The sequence below is a fragment of the Apostichopus japonicus genome, chromosome 21 (assembly GCF_037975245.1).
Source record: "Apostichopus japonicus isolate 1M-3 chromosome 21, ASM3797524v1, whole genome shotgun sequence".
NCBI classification, from domain to species: Eukaryota; Metazoa; Echinodermata; class Holothuroidea; order Aspidochirotida; family Stichopodidae; genus Apostichopus; species Apostichopus japonicus.
Genome location: NC_092581.1, coordinates 2,855,716 through 2,880,636, shown reverse-complemented (window position 1 = coordinate 2,880,636; position 24,921 = coordinate 2,855,716). Strand labels below are relative to the sequence as shown.

The 24,921-nt window shown below is 36.6% G+C and overlaps 1 protein-coding gene across 3 annotated transcripts in view; it reads right to left on the bottom strand.

The window, feature by feature from the left end:
• Positions 1–1,794: 1,794 nt before the first annotated feature.
• The window catches only part of LOC139962610 (Golgi-associated PDZ and coiled-coil motif-containing protein-like), an 82,891-nt gene continuing 59,764 nt past the window's right edge, over positions 1,795–24,921 (bottom strand). For all 3 annotated transcript variants that reach the window (XM_071962746.1, XM_071962747.1, XM_071962748.1), the window contains 4 exons: positions 19,256–19,345; positions 15,460–15,624; positions 3,318–3,424; positions 1,795–2,679 (listed from right to left, as the gene is read on the bottom strand). In XM_071962746.1, coding sequence (XP_071818847.1) covers positions 2,232–2,679; positions 3,318–3,424; positions 15,460–15,624; positions 19,256–19,345 — 810 coding nt within the window. In that variant the 3' untranslated portion in view covers positions 1,795–2,231. The remainder of the gene's footprint in view (positions 2,680–3,317; positions 3,425–15,459; positions 15,625–19,255; positions 19,346–24,921) is intronic.

The window sequence follows — 24,921 nt, the reverse complement described above, 5'->3', positions numbered from 1 at the left end:
CAACAAAAAAGGATGTTAAAATTTTATGCAGTACTAACGTGTAGACTAACAGATAAAAGCATCTAAAAGAAAGTTTTAAAAATAATTTGCCACTTTAACCTAATCAGTAATTTCTACTAAAATCAGGATGATAATTATATATTTTTCTTTGGCAGTGAAAATGGCAAGTTACCCTTCCTCAGAACAGTTTTGCAAAATCCTGTTTTTTTTCCTTTTTGTTTACGGCTTCCAACGAAGAAACAGGGGGACGACAAATAAATAAATGATTTTTTCCCTTCTTCTAAATGAAGTTGTCTCTACGAGGAGCAATCCATTGGGAGATCAGAGAGGTTATCTCTGTTGTCGGAAACAGTTTTACCTGAATTATCCACAAGAACTATCACTACAAACTGGCATGGAATATCACACATATTATTTAGTAGTTCATTTATGTCCTAAAACATCAAAAATTCCCATTGAACTCTCCAAATTTAAAATTTATATTAGTCTTGATGATACATGGGAACTATTTTGTTGATCTTTTTAACAAAAACACTTTTTTTAAACGAAATTAAATTTCCTTTTCTCTTTGCAATGGAACCAGTTCTTCAACAGACCATTGACCATTTTTCTTTAATAAAACTCTCCAACGCACTGCTATAACTTTGAACTAACAGTGTCTGGTGTCTTAAAATGTATTGATGGGGAAGGGTTTTGGTCTATGATCAAGAAAATTAGTTATGGTAAATTTAATAAAAAAATTAAATTCATATTTGCTTTAATAATTGGGTTTTCCCTACAATCTTTCATACATAGTTCACTTTAACATTACTTCCTGGAACGGGTAACTGTACTTAATCAAGATCCATTTACATCTACTGAAAGTTAAAAAAAAAACAGTTTCAGGATTGTTAAAAATGGTCAACATATTTTTGCAATTTTTTTTGAAGTGCTGAAGACTCAAGCAGAACTTATCCAGTTGAATTAATAGATTTCATCACACACAGCCCAGTCCTCCTTCACAAGGTGACAGACTCTTATTCCTTGGTTATTATACCAAAGTGATGGACCACCTTTGAGCTGGGTAAGTTGAACAAGGAGGGCAGTGAACCAGAATGGCAGCCGTCGTTACAGAAGGTTATCGGAGAACTTGTGGACACTGCACATCGAGGGACATACAAGTCTCAAATGTCAATACGAGAACAACTTTTAGCGAGCTCAATCAATTTCAGGCAGAAAACGAAAATGGATTGAAGACAACTTCTTTTTACTGGATAGTTTTTTTGTTGGTAATTGAACAGATATTAAAACTGAAACAAACCAAAGTTGCAATAGTGACACAAATGCGAAGTAGCGATCATATTTGTCTGACATTGTACAAATTTTGGGCAAGTTTTGCAAACTACTTTCCCCTGTAATCAACAGAAAAGACCTTTGCTGAAGGTCCTCAGTATTACCCCCTCTTGCCCCCCCCCCCCCCTCTTGGCCTATTCCCTTCTGCCTCCTCTTTAAATGGTCACTCATTTTTAAACTTTTAGTAAGCTTTTTTAAGTGCATCCTTATAGTATCTTCTCTCTATGTGTTACAAAGTATTGGAGGAACTTGGGAATAATTTGCCGGTCAGAACCCTGAAGGTAGAGAGTGTTTGCAAAAATTTAAGCAATTCTTTTCACAGCATGTTAAAGCAAGGAGTCCAATACTGGTGATTTTATAACCAGAGTCACTGTTGCTTGTAACAGTTATTTGAAAACACTCCCTTTATACAGTTTGTGTGTGTGGTTTGATTTAACGGAGGCCAAACAATTCCGACCATTAACAGTGTTAAAATCTATTCTAAGCTTAAAACCTGTCAGTTGTACTAGGTGTATACACCGCAATTTATCAGCATCGGCCAATATTCAGACCTGATATGAGCCAATCTTGTCCACCGTCGACAAAGTTTATATGGACCCCGAGACTGCCAGATTTCAAGGGTTGAGAGAAAGCAACCACAAATAATTGTTTGTCATTTTATAATTTTCAAAAATCATTTCTCACCAAACATTTTTTTGTTCTTTCACAATTGAAAGCCAAACCATATTATCGCTAATAAAGAAATTGCTTCTTATAACCAAAATTAAAAAACCTAATTTGAATTTTTTTATATCTCTCTCAATTTATACAACAACTTAACATCCATTCCCCCCCCCCCCCCTCCACCCATTTCAGGTCACGACAATACTCTCTCTCCGAGATTGACCACGGTCACACGGTCAGTCGTTTTCGCCGACGAAGAGAACATTGTCCATTCCCTCTTGGGTCGATTGAACGGCATCGAAACTGACCGATCCCACCTGCAGTAGATTGTCCTTACTAGACGTCGACATGGTGTCCGGGTCTTTGCCGACGATGGGAGTGCTTTCAGCGTAACTTTTACTGGAAGGCCTGGTAGTGAGCGGCGTGAGCGGCTGGAATTCGGGCAGGTCTGCTGCCATCTCTGGCGGAGTCTGGGTTGAACTGGACGCCCTCACTTTACCGCTTTTGGACATCGGAGCCGGGGACTGGTGGTGGTTGTTGCTACACGCCGTCGCGGACGACGGGGAATCTCGGACTGAATTTACTCTTTGGGAATTAGGTTTGTTGGAATCGTGGGCTGTTTGGTTCTGCAACGGTGGGGCTTGATTGGGTAGTGGTGGATGACCATTGATTGAATTGGATTGCCTGCGAGAAATATGGGATAATTTAAAGAGTTAAAGTACTACTTGAATGCATTGCACATCTTTGTCTCTCTAGTAGACTTCTCTCGTCTTGACCTTGGATCGACCCTAAAATTGTTTCTTTTTAACTACATGAATTTTCACTTAACCTAATGTACAGCATGGCTATGCTTGTTCTTCCATTCCATCTTCATGACAGGTCCCTCCCCCCACACCCCCCCCCCTTCCAACTTCAGAATACCTGACTTACAATATACAAATGGAGGTATGTTTTGACATTTGGAACATATTTTTTCAAAATGTGTGTAACTTTCATAAATAACAGAAATATATAAACAAGTTGCTTTATGGACACCTTGTTACCTGTTCTTTACTTTTGCAAGTCTACCCTTCTCATAAAAGATAAGATATAAATACAATCTTGTACAGATACCTAGCAGATTACCCATCAAATATTAACAATGATCTTCAAATACAATTTACGCTGTTACTGTCACAAATCTCGACTGATTTAATAATGAATGCAGACTACAGCGGTACTAAAAATGTCACGATCGTTGCTGTGACACCTTCTAAAATTGAAACGACACTATTACGTCGTAAAAAAAAGAGCAGTTAAAATCTGCTCCCACATCTGGTTACCTGGGAGACGCCTCTGGTAATGAATCCTCCTCATCATCGGCATCGTCTTCGTCATCGCTGTCCGAGTCCGGAGCCACAAATTGCACGTCTAACACGATGTCACCTGACTGAACCGTCCAATCAGGAGAGAGATAGGGAGAGAGAGAAGAAGAGAGAGAAAGGTTGATATTCATCTAACACAATGTCACCCGACTGAAATGTCCAAGCAAGAGGTGGAGAGTGAAAACATGAGAGAAAAGTTTGATATACGTTCCAGGTAATCTCGATTGCAACGATGTCAATTTTCATGCTCGGCGATCTTGATCACTCTCATGACGGAATCCGCGGTTCTGATGATGACAACGACGACTACGATGATGAAGATGATGATGAGAGGGAGAGCGACGGGAGATGGACTCGGGATATAAAGAGGAGACGCTTCATTTAACTGCAATTAGTCGAAAGGGGGACTGCCGTACCTTTGAAGTTTATAGTGTGAGTTAACTCGCGGAGTTGATAATTTCGGCAGGTGATACCGCAAGCTTCGTCGAGTCGACGAAAAAGAGTGACCTACTTTTAGAGATGGACATGATTCACAAAATTTGACAGACAAACATAAAAAATAAAAAAAAATTCTAAAAAAAAAGAAGAGGCACAGGTAGAAATAATGAAAATGGCTTGAAGTTAGCAACATATGTATGTTCTTGACATTTTAGGCAAACCTGTGAACTTCTGTTTTAATAGGAAATTAGAAATTCAACTAAAAGAGATTTATTAACACAGCAGATCAACAAGATCGTTCCATCCGACAAATGTTACTTTAATACGACAGATTAATTTTCGCATTTATCCAACTCCAAAAAGTAAACAACATGAAGATGAAGAGCTAATTTTTAAGGAAATCCTGGTGAAATATGGTGAATAATAACTTGTTCATCTCAAGATCTGACTCACTATTGTTTTACATACACAGAAACATTTACAGTCAGTACGACAATCCATTTGTTCCTATCTCTCAAAAATGGAGTTACACCAAAGGGGTACCTCTCTGTAGTGGTATATTATATATCACAGAGACCTTTTCCAGAAACTTCTCTACCGCACAGAGAATATCATCTCAGAGGCCGCTGTGTAGTATTTAGCAAGTTTGAAACAAGAGGGTTGGGTTTATAAACGTCTCTGTCATCCAACAGACAGTATGTGAAATCAAGAAAAAGATAATTAATTTCAACCGAGTGCCACTGTTTTACTTTTAATTACCGAAGCCTCACCTGCTGAGAGTATTTCAAGTATTTCACTGCGCTATACTGTATCGAATGTCAGATACGAGTACACTGTTTGCATTCGACAAAACTGACTCCCTTTTTCTTCCCTTTTGTTTTTCAAGTGCAAAGAAACCTAAATTACTAAAGTCTTGAAGAATCTCCATATAAGGAAAAGGATGCCTCTTAGCCCTCAGCTAGTAGTTAACGACTTCTTATGTTGATAAACATCCCCGGTAAAAAAAAAAAAAAAAAAAAAAAAAAAAAAATTGAGGAGGAGGGAAAGGTGATGTTGAATGTAACATATTTTTGTTACAAACAGAAAGAGCCGCCTGTCAAAACAGAGTACATACTATAGATATCACGATACAAGATGTTCTTTTTTCATATTTGGTTATTGGATGGTGAAGTTAGTTATATGTGGTTGGGCCAGCCCACCAGAGGGTGTTAGAAAGGTATGTACATACAGATAACAAGAGCCCAAGGGCACTGTGGTTCCTTGCTTGGGGTATATGACAATACACATAATATTATCAAGCAAGATTGGGCTGAAAAAGTCCAAGTAATTGTGGTCCTACATGTTCCCATAAAGTAACCAACACTACAGCCAACACTTTTGTGATCACAAAATGTGATCGGATTTTTTTATCAAAAGGCACTTTTGAGAATTAAATATGGCGTCGAAAGTGTAAGAAATATAAGACACCTACAAGCGTGTCAACAGATATGATAACAATGGTGACCTCAGATGACATGACCTTTAAGTTTCAAAATGTTCCACCACCCCATTCACAACTTGTCCCAAAATATCAACCATGTCACACCTTGGCATTGAGATTTAATTGCATTAAATGTCAAAAAAATTAACTTTGAACTTGTATGTAACTTAAAACACAAAGGTCACCCTGAGGTCAACATGTTGACATTTTTGATCGGTGAGACGTGAATATAGCATCAAACTATAAAAAATTCAAACATTTTTTCTTTGCCCATTTTCTCCCCCCATAATACTACTTTTTTAACATTAGCTGACCTTTGGTGACCTTGGATCACAAGTTTGAAAATATTCCCCTATACCATTTGCAACTTGTCCAAAAAAATCAACCTTGTCACACCTTGGCACTGGGAGTTATTGCATTAAATGTGTGAAAATTAACTTTGACCTCAAATAACTTTGCACACGAAGGTCAAATGGGGGTCAACCCATTGACATTTATGATCAGAAGGTACCTTTAACATCTGAAAATAGCATCGAAACTGTAAAAATCCCCAAAACACGAAAAGGTCACCAGAGGTCAAATTGAGGTCAAGGGTCACCTAGATGCGGGTCGGCAATTGGATTACATTGAAGCAACTCCCAACCCTAACGGACAATTTGTTCTCAAGTTGTCCCAAAAATACTAGTTTTTTATCATTAATTGACCTTTGGTGACCTTGTATCACATAACCGTTAATTTGAGAATATTCCCCTATACCATTTGCAACTACTCCAAAAATATCAACCTTGTCACACCTTGGCACTGGGAGTTATTGCATTAAATGTCTGAAAATTAACTTTGACCTCATATAACTTCGCACACAAAGGTCACACAGGGGTCAACCCATTGACATTTATGATCAGAAGGTACCTTTAACATCTGAAAATAGCATCGAAACTGTAAAAAATCCACAAAACACGAAAAGGTCACCAGAGGTCAAATTGAGGTCAAGGGTCACCCAGATGCGGGTCGGCAATTGGATTTTATTGAAGCAACTCCCAACTCTAACGGACAATTTGTTCTCAAGTTATCGCAAAAATACTAGTTTTTTATCATTAATTGACCTTTGGTGACCTTGCATCACATAACCGTTAGGTTTGAAAATATTCCCCTATACCATTTGCAACTACTCCAAAAATATCAACCTTGTCACACCTTGGAACTGGGAATTATTGCATTAAATGTCTGAAAATTAACTTTGACCTCATATAACTTCGCACACGAAGGTCACACGGGGGTCAACCCATTGACATTTATGATCAGAAGGTACCTTTAACATCTGAAAATAGCATCGAAACTGTAAAAATCCACAAAACACTAAAAAGGTCACCAGAGGTCAAATTGAGGTCAAGGGTCACCCAGATGCGGGTCGACAATTGGATTACATTGAAGCAACTCCCAACCCTAACGGACAATTTGTTCTCAAGTTATCGCAAAAATACTAGTTTTTTATCATTAATTGACCTTTGGTGACCTCGGATCACATGACCGTTAAGTTTGAAAATATTTCCCTATACCATTTGCAACTTGTTTCAAAATATCAACTGTGTAACACCTTGGCACTGGGAGTTATTACACTAAATGTCTGAAAATTAACTTTGACCTCATATAACTTAACGTACAAAGGTCACCTTGGGTCAACTTATTGACATTTTTGATTGATGAGACCTAAATTAGAGCATCAAACTATAAAAATTCAAACATTTTTTTCTTTGCCCATTTTCTGCCCCCAAAATACTAGTTTTTTGACATTAATTGACCTTTAGTGACCTCGGATCACATGACCGTTAAGTTTGAAAATATTCCTCTATACCATTTGCAACTTGTCCAAAAATATCAACCATGTCACACCTTGGAACTGGGAGTTGTTGCATTAAATGTCTGAAAATTAACTTTGACCTCGTATAACTTCGCACACGAAGGTCACACGGGTGTCAATCAATTGACATTTTTGATCGGAAGGTACCTTTGATATCCAAATCTAGCATCAAAACCAAACATTTTCTTTTTTGCTCGTTTCCTCCCAAAATAAGCACATTTTTTCTAATGTGACCTTTGACCTTTTGACCTTGGTTTCAGATGTAGTTTAATCTCCTGATTCCAAAAAACAAAACGAAAAGTCTGTACAACCGTCCTAACTCCGACCGAAAAACTTTGACCTCATATAACTTCGCACATAAAGGTCACACGGGGTCAACCTATTGACATTTATGATCAGAAGGTACCCTTGACATCTGAAAATAGCATCGAAACTGTAAAAATCCCCAAAACACGAAAAGGTCACCAGAGGTCAAATTGAGGTCAAGGGTCACCAAGATGCGGGTCAACAATTGGATGACATTGAGGCAACTCCCAACCCAAACGGACAATTCGTTCTCAAGTTATCGCAAAAATACTAGTTTTTTATCATTAATTGACCTTTGGTGACCTCGGATCACATGACCGTTAAGTTTGAAAATGTTTCCCTAACCAGTTCACAACTTGTCCCAAAATATCAACCTTGTCGCACATTGGCACTGGGAGTTATTGCAGTTTTAATATTTTCGGTTTTTGGACCATAACTGACCTTTGGTGACCTTTGTGAGCACCAAAAACAATAGGGCACACCTTCTCCATATGGCGGATCTATAGTCCAAGTTTGGCCTCAATCCAACATTCCCTTATTGAGATAGAGCGTACCCAAGCAAGTGTCACAGACGCACACACACACACACACACATACACACACACACACACACGCCAACCTGACTGCATAGGTTCCTTTTGCTAAAGCAAGGAACCAAAAATCCATTCTTTTCTAAGTTTCAAGAGAATCTCTTTCATTGGTTCTTACCAGTGGCAAGCCTACACTAGATGTTACCATTGTGGTGGATTGAGCCCATTAAACCCTTTATATGTATGTTCGTAGTGTGCATGGATAGCAATGGATTTACAAATTTGAAAACTGTTTGGTGGTGGTGGTTGAATGGGACTCTCATGTAGGGATGGGGGGAGGGGATCTGGTGGCCACCCCACATCAAAAACAATCCTGAAGCTCAGAAGTCAAATGCTGCATTCTGAGACCATAAATAAATTATAACGTATATCTATAGAAGTCTAAATGCAAGGTTGTGCTTTAAAACACTTACAAATAATTTAAAAAAAAATTACGACTGAACATTCTTCCTCTGACCGGATGATGGAGCCCCGCCCTCCCACCCCCTCCCGCCCTTTTCACACACAACTGGGACGACCCATACAGATTCTTCTTGAGTGTTTGACACTAGTAATAATAATATCTGCCTATGTATGTCAAGCCATGAAGCCACATGAGATACAAACAGACTTCACTGCATGTTACTGCACCACGCTAACGATTTCTTTGGCATTTTTAAGATTTGGCGAGTAAACATTGCACACCTGTTCCTCGACGTGATTTATACCGTATTATGTTTCTCCATAACACAGATTATATTTCCAAACTCATAAAATTTGGAAGAGAGTGTAAGGGAGATAGATTCTTCTGCCTCCAAGGAAGTTTGTGAGTTTGATGTACTCTCTCCTAAAACTGCTTTCACAAGAATACTGTTAAAACCGAAATGGAAAAATATTAACAATGTGTCCGAGATTGTTAGTGACCGAGGGAGGTATGAGAGGGGGTGGGGAGGGGGGGGGTGAGGATACCCTCAGTTCTGAAATGCCCAGTATTTGAACATGGATCAGAAATTGTCAAGAAAAATATGTTGTTCTGGTATACACAAAGTATTAACCTCTCTATAACTTAAGGGAAAATGGATGCATTGCTTCAGTTAAAATCAAGGTTACCTAAAAAATCCTTTCCTCTCTTTTCAAAAGCAAACCTCTGAAGTGAACGGTGTAATTCTTCGTTAATAATGGAGCGATTCTGATGGACTAGAGAAAGAGCTAGTTTTCCGATACCTTAAACTTTATTTAGATGGTATAGTACGGCACTACTTAGTGACAAACACAGCGAAAATCACTGCTTCATGTACCCGCTAGAAACTGTAAAAATACAAACTGTATTAAGGATTTTCAGTTTCATAATCCTTCTCTTCATATATCGTGAAAAAAGGGGAAAATTCATTGAAAAAACAGCTGTAAAGATGTTCCTTCATATATAGACCGGATGTATGAAAACTGATTTCAAAAGTTCACAAAAATTTCAGAATTTTTTGAGGAAGAAAATGGTGAACTAGACAGGTGCTCCAGTTTGTTTACATTCAAATAGAATTGATAGTCAAAATCCTCCTCGACTTGCCGAATTTAAAAACCTTCAAAAACACGATGATTAAACTTGCTACCGGACTAATTCCGGAGGCAACGGTGAGAAAATAGATGCGACATATTAGGCCTGCTTTATTTTTTATTAAGAAGTTTTTGAACATTTGGGTAAAGTCTAGCCGCTGTGTTGATGATAAAATGTGACGTGAATTAACATTCCCACGTCATCCCTCATTTATCTCATTTCCTCCTTTTGTGCCGAGGGAACGCTCACATGACGTCTTCGGTCATTTCATCACTTGAAAGCTCTCCTCTCCTCGTTTCATTTGAAAGAGAAGAAAATTACGTTCAACTCTTGTGATACTGCTAGATATTAAGAAACCCCATAACATGTATCACATACAGTGTCTACTACTTTATACCTTAGCCTGAAATTAAATACGTACATTGGTTACCGTCTCAAGGCATAAACTGCAGTCTGAATTTCATGGATTGAGGGTCTGATAACATCTTGCTTTTCATTCAACTCACATCTGATAAAATCCACAGAAGTTGCTATATCACTGATTTTTACTGACACAGAATTTTATACTTGGTCAACAATTATCAGCAAATATCACCAAACCTGCTGAGTACTAGCTACTCAGAATAATACTTGATTTAATACTAAATACAAAACTCAATATAATACTTATTATAAAATGGTATGCACACTTTGCACCAATATATCTGTGGTGTCAATTATGACATGGTGGCCTAAGTTACAGAATATCAGCGTATCATTTATAACTATTTTATCACATATTCAGAGCGAAACGACGATAGAATATTGACACCCAAACGGCCAAATAATTTAACACTGCCATTTTGTTTTATTTTGCCCAAGTAAAATAACACCACCATATGCAGATAAGCACAACTGCCAAATATATGCTGCACCATGATAAGAATAGGGTTAAAATTATAATTAATATCGTGATATGATTAACACCGCTTCATGACATGACACCACCATAATAAATTGGTGCAAAATTCATATCATACATAATTTACATCTCCATGAATTGACACTTATTGATATCAATAAATAGCCACAAGCGAGGGTAAAATCAGAAATTTCCAAAGCTCCTTGACCATTTTCTTTCTTATTTGAAATAAGTGCTGTCTAGACAGACTAATTGATCTGTAATGTCGTAGGGGTTTTCATACCAAGATGTATTGAAAATCTAACCAACTCGACCAAAATAACTTAATCTCGCTTCTGAATTCATCAATTTTTACAAATTTACTAGTAGTCCGGTTTGCTTGTCAGAAAATCATTATTGCAATTTTTGTTTTTTGTTTTTGGGAGGAAATATACAATTCTTGCATTTGCAAGTTGAAAAAAATTTCCATATTTAAATAAATGAATGCCCTCAGGCAAGTAAATTAAGAGGCTTGAAGCAATATCAATACTAAGAATAGCCTCTGGTTACTTTCTTTACATCTCGTGCATTATTGCATCATTTTGAAGTATCCACTTTTGGTGTAAACTTTTGTTAAATTACATCAATGAAACAGTATTCTGGATTTGGTATGAATTAAACCCAAACTTTCGAAACACAAGACAACTTTTTATTAGGTTAATTGGATTTACTTTCTATCTGGGCTTAACTTTATTTTCTCCTTTTTGGAGAAAACAATTTCTCCTGAGAATGAAGTAAAGTCAAAAAGTTTCCCCAAAGATATATATTTTAGTTGTCAGAGTCAGAATGACTCATTTTGTTCATGTCTTTTATATATATTGTTTTCTAATATTTAGTCCCAAACCTGTCTTTGATGAATGACTTATGTCTCTTCAATCAATCAATTTCTTTATTTCTCCTTTCCTTTTTATTTTGTTGTTGAAAACTCGGAAGACTTTGGCCTCACATTTATTCCTCCAGCTATGACTGAATGATGGGACTTTAATAGCTTATGAGCTTGCCACTACTTTCAGAGGTACAGGCTCAAATTTTATCATCGAAAGCGATCTGATCATCTGCTCCTTGATTATTTACAGCTTAAAAGGTGAATAATACAAATGTCATTCTCAATTTATTTATTTAAATATATATATATTTATTTATTTATATATTTATTTTTTCATACCTTACCAAAAGGGGAGAATATGGGAGACCAGAGACAAACCGCACCAGAAGTAACACTGTGCATTATTTAATATGCTACTCTGACGGTGTGAAAGAACATCTTTTTTGAAATGTTTACAGGAAGGTAATACAACCCTGGGTATGGTGGTTTACTTCATTTAGTTCTTTGATATTACAACCCTGGAGCTGATTCATCTAAACTATGGGAGATTGAAAAACAAAGGAAAAATGAAGGAGGTAAAGAAAGGGATGGGGAAGAGGGGGGGGGGGGGGAGGATGGATCTGAGTTAGGTTATAGAAGGGACAGGAATTTTCTAGTACCTTTTTTTTTTTTTTCTTGTCCGACATACCCTCTATCCCAGCTTGTTTTCTCCAACAAATGAGTCGGTCGATGAACAATTATATTAAGGACTTCTATGTCTTTTCTCATCATTACATCACCTGCAAACTGTTTACATATTAGTATTTTTAGTCACATGTGAAGATAGCGAAATAGAAAAAGTCTCCAAATTTACTTTTTGGCACAAAACTTAAATTAGTCAGGCAAATCCACTGCGTTGTTAATGGTTTTATTGATATCGAGTACCGAGATATTTTTCTAATTACTGAACTCTACTAACTAATTACGTTGAAATGGTGCAAGTTGTTTTTTGAGATAAATAGCACCCATGAGACAAACACTTCCAAGAATGGAGTGTCAAATGGGAAAAAAACTGTTTGCAGCAAAAGTCTGATCTTTTGTGATCAATTTGACTCTACGTTTATTTCTGATAACCGATTATTTCTGATTTTGGTAGAACATCAGTATTGCACCCCCCCTCCCCCTCTCCTCCTCTCCGATCCCTGTGGCAACAACAAAAAAGAAAGACAATTGAGAAGTTACAAGCAAATATTGTCAATAAATGATCAAATTATTAACCTCTCTTGTAGCCAGCCAAGGAGTAGGAGTTTTTGCAAGAATAGTAGTTTTTGCAAGGTGTAACCTTCTTTTTATAAATTTTTGATGGTTGGAACCTTTAGAAATATACTTGAACTAGCAACCCAGTTTTCAATTTTTTTTTATCCTAGTAAATTTCTGAAGCAATATATGTAACCATAGAAAAACCGTTTCTTTTATAGGTAATGTAACAACCAAGATAATGACAACATTTTGCAGTCCAAACATCTTTTGTGATGAGTACGGTCTATCTCACAAACAAAAGTAATGTCTGTACAGTAGTTAGTTATTGATACACAATTCGCGCCCTAGTATCTCGAGCAAACATGCCAAAATATTACTTGTGCAAATCATGTTTTTGAACAGTGAAAAATGTACACGCTCCCTAACTACAGTAGCTACATATCACTTCCAAAAAAAAATTCCACAGTTGATAATTTTTCTTCAGAAATATGACGAGCAAATTATAATCCACGATCTAATCTTCATTTAACAATCCGCATTATTCATGACATCATCTCTGATGGAAAATCCAATTTTTTTTTTTTCCTCCCTTTTTCTTGTTGCTTTCATATTTTTATCAAACCATCTTTATCCTCGCAGGTGACATTTATAAAAGAAAAAAAAGAAAAATATTTGCAATGTAAATGAAGAGCTAAACATCTAGCCGATGTTCTGCAGATAATTACTTGTCGTAGGAAGATTCTGTGATGCTAACGGGCATGGCCTTTCTCATAACAGTGCTCGGAGATATAAATCTCATTTTATCCAATCATCTTGGGACAAACTTGATCGATCGATATAAATGAAGTAAAATTCGGAATATGGTTCTCAGAAATCATAATTTTTTTTTATTATCCAATATTGGAAATATGAAAGAAAAACTGAAATGAACTATAACATATTTTTTATAGGTTTGGTTATCAAGTTTATGGACTGTAGTCTTTTATTACTTTCTATATATTATTCCAACATATGGATAGAAATCTCACAGAAATGTAAATTTCATCCAAAGCAGATATATTACAGATTATCTTCTTTCCAATGTCCATGCTTCTTATTTTCCTTCTTTTATTTAGGGGGGGAGGGGGAGGGGGGAATGGTACTGAAAGGGAAGGGGCTATTTTATCAATTTAATCAATGAATTAATTTACTTTTCAAGATTTTGCCAAAATGTACAACAATCTTTTCAAATTAAGAACATCCTGTTTTTTTTTGTTTTTTTTATTGTACTGGATTCCCTTGCCATTAATTTTTCTTTTCCAATCTCAATCCAATCAAACAACTAGGTCTTGGTGACAGGCATTCCATCTGTTTCAATCTTAATATACAAATACCCTTCAAAAACGTAATTTCAGCTAAATTGCAGCTGCATCTTACTACCTTAAACATACCCTCTTGGTTTTATTGTTTATATTTTCTGGCGTTCTAATCATATTAATTAATTAATTATACAAGCAACTGCTTTATCTATATGAATAACATGTTGGACATTGGTAACATTGCTGAAATCACTTCTCAGATCTTACAAAACCATGAGGCCTCAGTACGTAGTGTGTTATTGTGAATTATTTTCACCCAATTCTTTTACCACATTTAGTTATTTTTCCTATTTTTTCCCCCCTACAAAAGTTGTACAATCACACACCACTTATTCATTTAGTCACTGGATCTGATACTACAATATATCTAGCAATAATATCACATACCCTGTTCCTTTCCTCTAAAGTTTTCAAATTCTGAGTGGAAACAGTCTTGCACAGTTTGGTCTAATGACCACAACGAGGCAACCTTACCAAAATAGTACGTAAAAAGGGACTTTTCGATGCAAACTTTGCGGAATTGTTCTGCCAGATAACGGGCCGAGAACGTGAATATTCATCGTACCTCACAAGCATCATAACTCACAAGCAATTTATCGCAGACGCGACGAAATATGACAGTGCGTTGCTTGTTAACAGGAATATTTCTTTTGACGTCACAGCCGCCACGAGATTGGCACACTTATGTCGAGCCAGACATTGCGTTTGACATCGGCTGACATACACGAAAATTTGACAGATGTTTCTTCCATTTATGGCAGTAAAAAAATCAACTTTATAATGTATTTCATAAATGATTGATTAAGTTTGTTATCTTTTTAAATTATCACCCAGCTGTAAAATTCAGAACGCCTGTGGGTGAGGAGAGATCCTTCAGTGATACAACAATAACTTCTTTTTACATCTAAAGCAGACAAATTTTAAGTACTTATTTTTGAAAGAAACGAGGAAAAGATAGGATTGATGTGCTTGATAGGGGAAAACAACTTTACTTTGGCTACTTCTGTGTTGTGTGTATCAATTTAAATTTCAAAATTTATTTGTTGAAATTTACTTGGCCGATCTCTCACAATTTTGATGAGTTTGGGTGCAAAATATGATCCTTTTCATGACAGCGAAAAACAAAGGTCAGAGTTTAATGCTAGCCGCCAGAATTCAACAGGTTCAGTTTGAGCAAAAAACATTTCACCTTCTTTTCAAAATCGTGTCGAGCCATGCTTTTGTGAAGCTCTGTTGCTTCCAAGACAGCCATCAATTTACATGTTAAACATGTCTTCTTTTTCACGATTAAAGTTACTTAAATATGTAATGTTTGCAATATTTGTGAAAGACATCTGAAACTAAACACATGCTTTATCTTTTCCCAGACAATTTACTTAGATGATATATTCATCATCCTGAAAGAAAAAAAAAAAGAAAATATGAAGAATTTTTCCAAATCTTGCAAAAAATGCCAGACACGCCAAAAGGTGTACAGAAAAAGGAAAATTTGAAATAAAAAGAAGTGATGTTTTGATTATTATATCTTCATTACCTGCTGTGATAATATATCGACTGCATCAGAATGTTTGACATCCAGTAGGTTAATACCGTTGACCGCCAGGATGGCGTCCCCCACGTACAGCCCCCGGCAGCGCTGTGCGGGCATACCCTCGTGAATGTCAGAAATCAGAATTGGCACGCCATGTTCCTTGCCACCCTGATAGAGGAGGAAGCAGAAGTAATTGCTTATTATACAATAGTTTCAAGTATTCAAATTATACCAAAGAGGAGGGAAGGGAGGTGAAGGGATGGGGTGGGGTGGAGAGGGGAGGGCAGGGATGGAACGGGTATTAAAATGGTCAAAATGAAGTGAACATCTGATCTCGTGTACATACTAACATCAAAAAAAAATAAAACTGTTAGCAAACTGCTTATCCACTAGAGAGCCTAGTAGGAGAATGTGTAAAAGTAAGTTGGCCTGACGTTTCGATCCTAGCAGGATCTTCTTCAAAGGCTAAATGACAAGTAACAATAACAGAAGGGACAAAAGACAGGTTAATGAATACATACTAATATGCAAGACTGAATATTTCCAATTTTTCAATTTAATTTTTTTACCCTTTTATTTTATTCCAATTATATAAAGTCAAAATTTATTCAGATAGGAGAATGAATTTTAAGTGGATTATTTAAAAAATATGACCACAATTTAAAGTGTGATCAATAAAAAAGGATGAAACTTCAGCCCCAAATATACTTCAGCATATCAGACATACATTAATCAGTATCATACACATACACTCTACTTTGACATATACATTTCACACAGATGTGTATTTTCACTCGTAAACTTATGACGAGGATAAGAGCTAACCGCAGCTTTTGTTAAATATCCTGTCTCCACTAGGATATATATGCATCCCAACAGGAAATAAGACCATTAACAGAAAAAGCTTGAAGGCAAATTGTAAAGAACTAGCTGCCATTTATGTATAGGGAGAGCTCATCTTGTCAAATTTTGGCCCATTTTCAGTGAGTTTATGAAACTCCTGTAGATTTCAGATTTCACATAAATGTATGCATAAATAGTAGATAAATATAGATATATGCATACATAGGTAAATCCGAGGCACAGATGGAATTACAAAATGGAGAAAACGTAAGCGTAAACTGGCCTCTCAGTTTACACACGTTCTAGACTAACACTATTTGAGAAGCCATAAGAAAGTTATATATATGAACTTATCAAATTACAAATGGAGAAAACTCATGTGCCAAAATGGCGTCTCGGCTTTCTTTATTTTTCTAGTTATCAAATTCATAAATTCTCGAAAGAAGATATGTCATTTGGGATTATTGCTAGCTTCTGGCTGACGTGGAAAGTCTGACTTGTCCCGATATGATCATCTGGAAATGTTGATAAAAATATATAAATATGATTCATAATCCGCGAAGACGACGACGGCACCTGGTATCCTTACTTGGCTAGAATACTTTGACCTAGTTTTCTGTTGCCATCGATCCCCCCTCCCCCTTTAGTCTTTAATAACTGACCCCTGCAGAGTGGACGACTGATCAACCCCCCTTCCCCTTAGTCTTTAATGACTGACCTCCCCCCGCACAGCTGACAACGGTTCAGCACACAACCAGTGCTCTCAGTCAGAGGTCCGTGCTCGTTAAGATCACATCCAAAATTAATTTCCTGCGATTGGTTACATTTGTGTAATAACTGGAAAGTGGGAGCACTGACATTATTCTTGCCCAGTTTATTCTCAAGCACACTGCCCGACTCAATCCATATTTATTCCTCGGGTACAGTCGAGTCAGGGTTCCATTCAGTCGGGCAGTTTGCAGTCAGTTGTTGGCACTGTGTCAAAACTAGTAGTATGCTGATTGGGCTGCAGCCAGACTGCAGAGCATGTAATCTTTTGTGCTATACAGTATCGCGCAATGAGAACTGCTGGTCTGTGAAGATAATCTCCACTGCTTGATATCGAAGTAGCCTAATTTGCATTAACTAATTTGCATAACTCTTCCATCCCCTCTACCTCCCCCTCTCCTGTTCCCTTTGTTCCAGTACATCGGGTATCCATGGAAACCTACATTTTTCAAAATCCTGATGTTAAATATAAAATTGGCCAACAATGATGATTGCTTTACAGTGAAAATGGAAATTGTCTTTATGGATTGATTTACAATATGATAATTGAAACGTGGAAAAATTTAACTATGATGATTCAACGTCAATACATGTAACAGCTTTAAAATATTTCACACCCAACTACTCTCCATCTGTTTCGCAAACTTCTTTTCTGAACGTTACTGGTAAACTTCACATCTATATAAGGAACAGTAATTTTGTTTTCCTTTAAATATGCTAAAATGTTGTCCACTGCCACTCTGACTAGGGACTTGTGCAAGCTTCTTTTATTTTTTATTAATATAGTCAAATCACGCAAACTACGCCCGAGGCAGCTAGTTGCGGACTATCCCCGCGGCGACGTAATGAACATTTTCTCGACGTGCACACTATTCAAATTTCATTTAAATGCCACAGGAGTTCCATGTGGCTTCCAGGCAAAATGGTGAGATGTTTTCAAAAGAAACGTTAGCAGTGAAAATTTAATGCAAAAGATTGCTTTATAGTCTTGTAAACTCAGGCACTGGACAAAAGACCTTGTGAATTAAATTTTTATTGAAAATGTAATGAAAGGGAATAGATTTTAAACTTTGTTACATTTCAGTTTGAACTTATAAAGTCTTGTTGCTGCCCTTCTGAAAGCCTCCACCCCCCCTCTCCCTTACTACCACCATCCACCCTAAATATTCTTTGTACACTCCCTTTGTGCTATATAATCTGAGATTTTGACTTTCTGTGTCAGAATTGAAGCCTTGAGCAATAACTATTATCTCACTGTTTCTTCTTGTCTCTTAGGACTCACTCACTTCCTTTCTATTTTCTTCTTTGTGGGGAGGGGGGAGAAGGGGGTGGGGAGGAAGAATTAGATACTTACTTAGAACCCACCACTGCACTATAGAAAGTCTGTCACATTGGGGCTTAAATTTTTTTTTTTAAATAGTTTTCAAGGTCCACCATTGACTCCATAAAATACGCAACAAACAGAAATAATTTTATCCGCTATCGCATCGCAGAATGCTAGGCAAAATGGTCCAAGCCGTATGCAAAGCATTTGTTTTTACACAGTACGCACATAGCATTTTGTGAGAGACGAAAGAAATGGAGAGGCTTTAACTGCTACACAAAATTTGACCACTATAATTATTTCCCTGACATACATTTTGCTGGCACTTCTTGTAAGTATCTGTTCTTGCAAATGTTTTGCTGTGATTCATCTCCACCATGCAGAGAGACACTTACTTCTATCAAATCCATTCGTCATTGGTTAAAACTTTGAAAAATTCATTTATTCCCAACGAGGCACACATTGTTGATACATATAACTGGATAGTGGGTACCCCTTACTCTACCTAAGCGATGATGCATACAATGGATTGCTGACTACAGTTTGTAAAATGAAAGTAATTTGACTATATTATAAGGTAAACTGTGCATTCCACATTCCCCCCCCAACCCCCCCCCTCTACGATATCTTATCACTGGAATGAGGGATTAGTTGGGATTACTTGATTGTAACAGCTTCTGCAGATCCAGGGACCATTCAGGCTAGGCAAAACCATTCATGGGCCTTACTCTTGTCATGACCTGTCTGATGCACAGCTCGGGGTAGGAGAAGGTTTGGGAGAAGTGGATGGGGTGGGGGATGGGGTCGGGTGGGGGATGGGGTGGGGGATTACAAACTTCCCATTCATACCCAGTTACGACTCACTGTAATTGAAATGCCGAGACCTTCTTCGGGATCCTTGGACAGTATCACTCTTCTAACATCTCCGACCCCGCGGCTGTTGATTGCTGCTTCCTGGAACGAGAAAATAGAACGGTGAGATATATTAAGATGAAAGACTCGGTTCGGCTCTGGTCTCCTTCATGAGATATCACTGTGACCTTTTCAATCCGAATGGTGTGGCAAAGAAGAGGCAGCCTCTCCTCATACTTTTCATCGATTCGGTGTCTGGTTTTTATTTGAACAAATCATTCGGAGATCTGTGAAGTTTACTCGCACAAGCGTCAATTACGGAGGGCCAGGCTGCCTCTGATATTATCGGCTAACATAAATCCTAGACAATTGGCAATTGTGCATGAAACCCTTGGTGCCATCTGGGTTGTCTTCAAGTTTTTGAAAGTAAACAATAAATTACCTTCGAAGAATTTTACCAAAAAAAAAATTTATCCTAAAAAAAAACACACCGTTTTGATCTTAACCATTCCTCGACACCAAGACTGGTCAAAGTAAGACGGTTTCACCAAAAGTATTGATGACACTTGACCAGAAAATATCTTACAGGATTTCAAGTCTTCGCAAAAACCGAAATTTTGTAAACCAACTTGTTATGTTCACTCATTTTTGTAAAAAAAGTTTCTTAAGATTTGAAAAAATGCTTAAGAGGAACTTTTATTAACAGAGTACAAATTTGTGGGATCGTTACCATTACACAGAGGCAACAACTGGAGCGTCTATGTGACTAAATCTTCATAAATCTCTGAAGCCTTTTTTCAGCAATTGTATGTAAAACAATAATTTCAGTAGGTACATAAATAGACATGTCCAGAAATTATTCTCACATGGGCGTGGTGCGACTGTATGCGAAAATTTCAAAACCACTTAACCTTGCCTCACTCGCCCTGCCTCCCCCCAGCCTTCAACCTGCATCTGGGTCCCTACTTTTTATAAATCAATTATATGGGAATATTCCAGCAGGGTCCAACATGTTAAGTTGTACTACAGTATTCAGGGCATAAGTTTTTTGGGGATGAGCAGGTGGGTAGAAGTCATTTTAGTGGGGATCTCTGGACAACCCCAACCCCCCTGCCCCCCTCCCTCCCCCTCCTTCTCTTCTATTTCTTCTCATTTAAATGAAGGTTGAAGGATAGGAAAAATCAAAACTTTTAAGTAAAATCAATGTTTGTTCAAACTGGGGCACCAGTTGACCCAGTTGGTATGCCAGGGTTAAAGGAAATATCCAGAGGAGATATATACAGTAAACACACTTATGTGTTAACTTTAAATATCCCACCTGGAGTATATCCCACCCGGAGTATATTCCACCCTGGCCTGGAGTATATCCCACCTGGTGTATATCCACCCGGAGTCATCACAATTAGGCACAAGAATTGCAAATGAAACAAAACATGATAACACTGTCAGTAAAATCAAATATTCATAAAGAACACAGCAAAGTGTTAGTATAAATCCACAATAAAAGCAAACACAAAATATGGATGCGCAGCTCGAGTTACAGACCATAAACAAATGAGAAAAAAATATAACTTTGGGAGGACTTTAGCAAGAAAGTGGTTCACTTAAATGTAGGCAGCAAATAAGAAACCATTACGATTTTTCTATTCTTTACTCAAAATGTTTTAAAATCAATAGATTTGTGCATTTTCCTGTTGTTTGGTGAAATTTTAATGTGATACTGTTGTTGTATGTTTATACACACACACACACAAAGATATATATATACATATAAATATATATATGTATATATATATACATATATACATATATATATATGTATATATATATATATATATATATATATATATATATATATACATATATATATATGTATGTATATATATATATATATATATATATATATATACATATAAATATATATATATACATATATACATATATATATATATGTATATATATATATATATATATATATATACATATATATATATGTATATATGTATATATATATATATATATATATAACTATATATTTATATGTATATATATATATAACTATATATATATATATATAACTATATATACATATATATATATATATATATATATATATATATATATATATATATATATATAAATGAAAATCGTAATGAGTTGGAAAATCAAGAACAGTGGAAAAACTTTCAGCCTCCACCGGGATTCGAACCACGGGCCTTCCGCTCTGTACGCGGACACCCTAACCACTAGGCTATGGACGCTGATTGTATGTCCAGAGGTTCGAAACCGGTAAGGGAGATCGTAATTCCACTGTAGGCGTTTGTCACCTGTATCGAACAATACTAGTTCTGTTTTTGGTGACATATTTTGCCTTACTCTAGAGATCAAACATGATGCTGACCAACTCGAAATCATTTGTGATTCCTAAAGCCTGATCTCGAAAGAGATACTTTGAACAGACTGTCTGTTCAAAGTATCTCTTTCGAGATCCGGCTTTAGGAATCACAAATGATTTCGAGTTGGTCAGCATCATGTTTGATCTCTAGAGTAAGGCAAAATATGTCACCAAAAACAGAACTAGTATTGTTCGATACAGGTGACAAACGCCTACAGTGGAATTACGATCTCCCTTACCGGTTTCGAACCTCTGGACATACAATCAGCGTCCATAGCCTAGTGGTTAGGGTGTCCGCGTACAGAGCGGAAGGCCCGTGGTTCGAATCCCGGTGGAGGCTGAAAGTTTTTCCACTGTTCTTGATTTTCCAACTCATTACGATTTTCATTTATATATATATATATATATATATATATATATATATATATACTTGTAAGCATCATTTCCACTCCTACAGTATTTATATTTATAAGAAGAAATACATTTCCTTCTAAGGAAAAGTGTAAAAAGTGATATGGAAAATGTCCCAGTCAATGGTCAATTATTGAGTTGTCAAATTTATTATATAAGTCTATATCAAGTCTCCCACAACATGGTCAGACCGTAATATTATGTTGCAACATTATTACAACTAGTCTACATTATTGCACAAAATTAACACCTACACCAGTTTAATATCTTCAGACCCACGAATCTTTCTTTCGGTAACCTCTCGTTTAACCTTACCACCAGCCCCTGGGTTTGCCCTTTCATATCCATCTGACTCTTATGAGACACCCTGGCAGCCTTCTTCTTCTTGCCAAAACATCTTTGGCTGCTTTCCATAGTCCAAGGGTTCTTTCGGGCATTTTTGTGAGACTTTATTCCTTACAAGCGCGAACCTTTTAGAAGACATTACTTGTGGGATTTTTACTAATAAACTCCCTATTTTTGCCCTCAAGTGATTTTTGTGAATGTTTCAATTTATGGGCTGCTTTGAAAAATTCCCAAAGTAATAACTCTGGAGACTAATTTACAGATGAGTTTGCGGGGAGATTTTCTTCTTTCTCCCCCCTCGTGCAATTTCTTCTGTTTAGAAATATTCCCCTTCCTTGTTCATAACGGAATAATAAATATCAATTCGATACAATTCAATACCAGCTTGGGCAAAAAGGGACACCTCTAGGTGGTTTTGATGTTATTTCCATCAATTTTCAAACCTAATTAAGCAACATAAAAAAGTTTCAAAAATGGCTGTTAGGGCAATCTGTAAAAGCAATCAAAATGGGGGGGGGGGGTGGAGAGGTTGGCACTTTATAGTGCCTTGAAGGCAATTAATATTCTGTTGTTGTTGTTTGAAAACAGTCGGGAAAGAGAAACAAAATCTACAAAGGTAAAAAAGAACGCTACAAATTGAGCCGACTCAAAACAGTGTCGCGGCTTATAACTGATTGACCGAAATCTGTTCATTTATATTAAATTTAGGTAAACCACCGACAGAAAATTGAATGGGAAATTACTGTATTATGTAGAAATTTGAAAGCAGGCAAGAGAGCTTTGGCTAGAACAGGGTTTATAACTGAGCGTGTTAAATACGATTCCTGGCCAAATGGAACTGAGATGGTTGGTGGCTATAATCTATACTAGAGGCCCCTTCTTTGCTGTGAGTGCCAGTCGGTAGTCACTGTCAGTACCTGACATAACGAGGGAATAAAACCAGGGGTCACACCGCAAAATTTCAGTTTGATACAATCTACACATGTATTAGATAAACTTCCAAGCACCGATTAATTTGTTAAACCATTTTTGGAAAACCATTTTTAAAACCTGAACAACTTTGTAAAACAAAAAATTGTAAAAAACAATTTGTAAAACCATTTCTGGATCTTAAGTTTCAATGTTGGACACCATTGTGAAACAATGAAGAGGGGTAAAAAAGCGGGGGGGGGGGGGGAGGAAGGGGGAAAAAACATATCCCTTTTGGGTGGTTCTTTTAAGCTAACAATCTCACAGTCAGTTTTTTCTTAATAAATTATGACTTATCAATTGACATTGATTTCTCTTTGATCACCGGTTGGTACTAGGATCAGTTTGATATTCATTGTGAATTATGAATCTTGTCACAAATTGCTGATTGAAGTTGATGCTATAATTTACAGAATACGGTAGTTCTTAAATAATGGACGAATTGAGAGACAAGGTTGATTAGCTCTGATAATGTCATAAGGTTATAATCCAGTAAATATAAGATAAGGTGATTCTTTACTGATATTTAGTTTTTAATGAATAGAGGCAACTTTTCAAGACATTTCAGGGTTTGAAAAGGTGTAGGATGCATGTCTGGACCTGTCTCAAGTTAAAAGTTAAAAATTAACTTGCAATCGTCAACTTTTTTATTCACGTGTAAACTTTGATTGATCTAATAACGGATTGTCATTATTTTAATAATTAATCGTTAAGGTTCGTATAGATGAAAAGGAAATCTGAATTCGACACTGTTCTTCCCCAGGGCAAATTTGTAACACATCAAAATTAAAAACGTGTCACTTGTGACCAAAAGTAAAATGAATTTCATATTGGTGATTTTTCGTGTGTTAAGTGCTTTTGAGGAAACTTAAAGTATGGTCTGTGAGCTAAATTAGGTATTCCATAACGTTTTCATATTATTGATATCTGTAACATTGGTGAATTTTTCAGAAGACTGAAACAAGTTTTAATTTAAAAAGGTAATGTTAAACTACATCGTAATTGCTGTTCATGGTAACTAACCAAGATATTAAAATATCTTTTTTCCAAAGTTGGTGTAGAGGCCTAGCTGCAAGAGTTATGAATAATTCATGAGTCGGTCAGGAACGTATATTCGTCGAAACTGATATTAACCAATTTGCGATCGATTTGCAATCATAGCTTAAAAATATGGATTCAAGGGGAACCAGTGTGGCATTATTATATCATTTTGGATGCTCGCAACAGAATCTATGACCAACTGGATTATTCATTTAATTTACCCAAATTTACCTGACCTAAAAATACACTTAATACCAACCACAGCAATCAACAGATCAGCGAACCTTTTGGCAAATGCCGACTTTATACCCGGATATTTTAAGACATAGCCGCAGAAATGGTTTGCATCTAGGTGCAATCTATGAGTCAGTGTACTTAAATAAATGCAAACAACCATGTTTTTCCAAAGCTGAAACATGTTCACCGGTTAATGTTCGGAATAGCTTGTGGCAATATTCCTCTCCTTAAGTGGATTTTTATTAAACCAGAGAGTAAAGAACCGCATTGTCAATTGCAT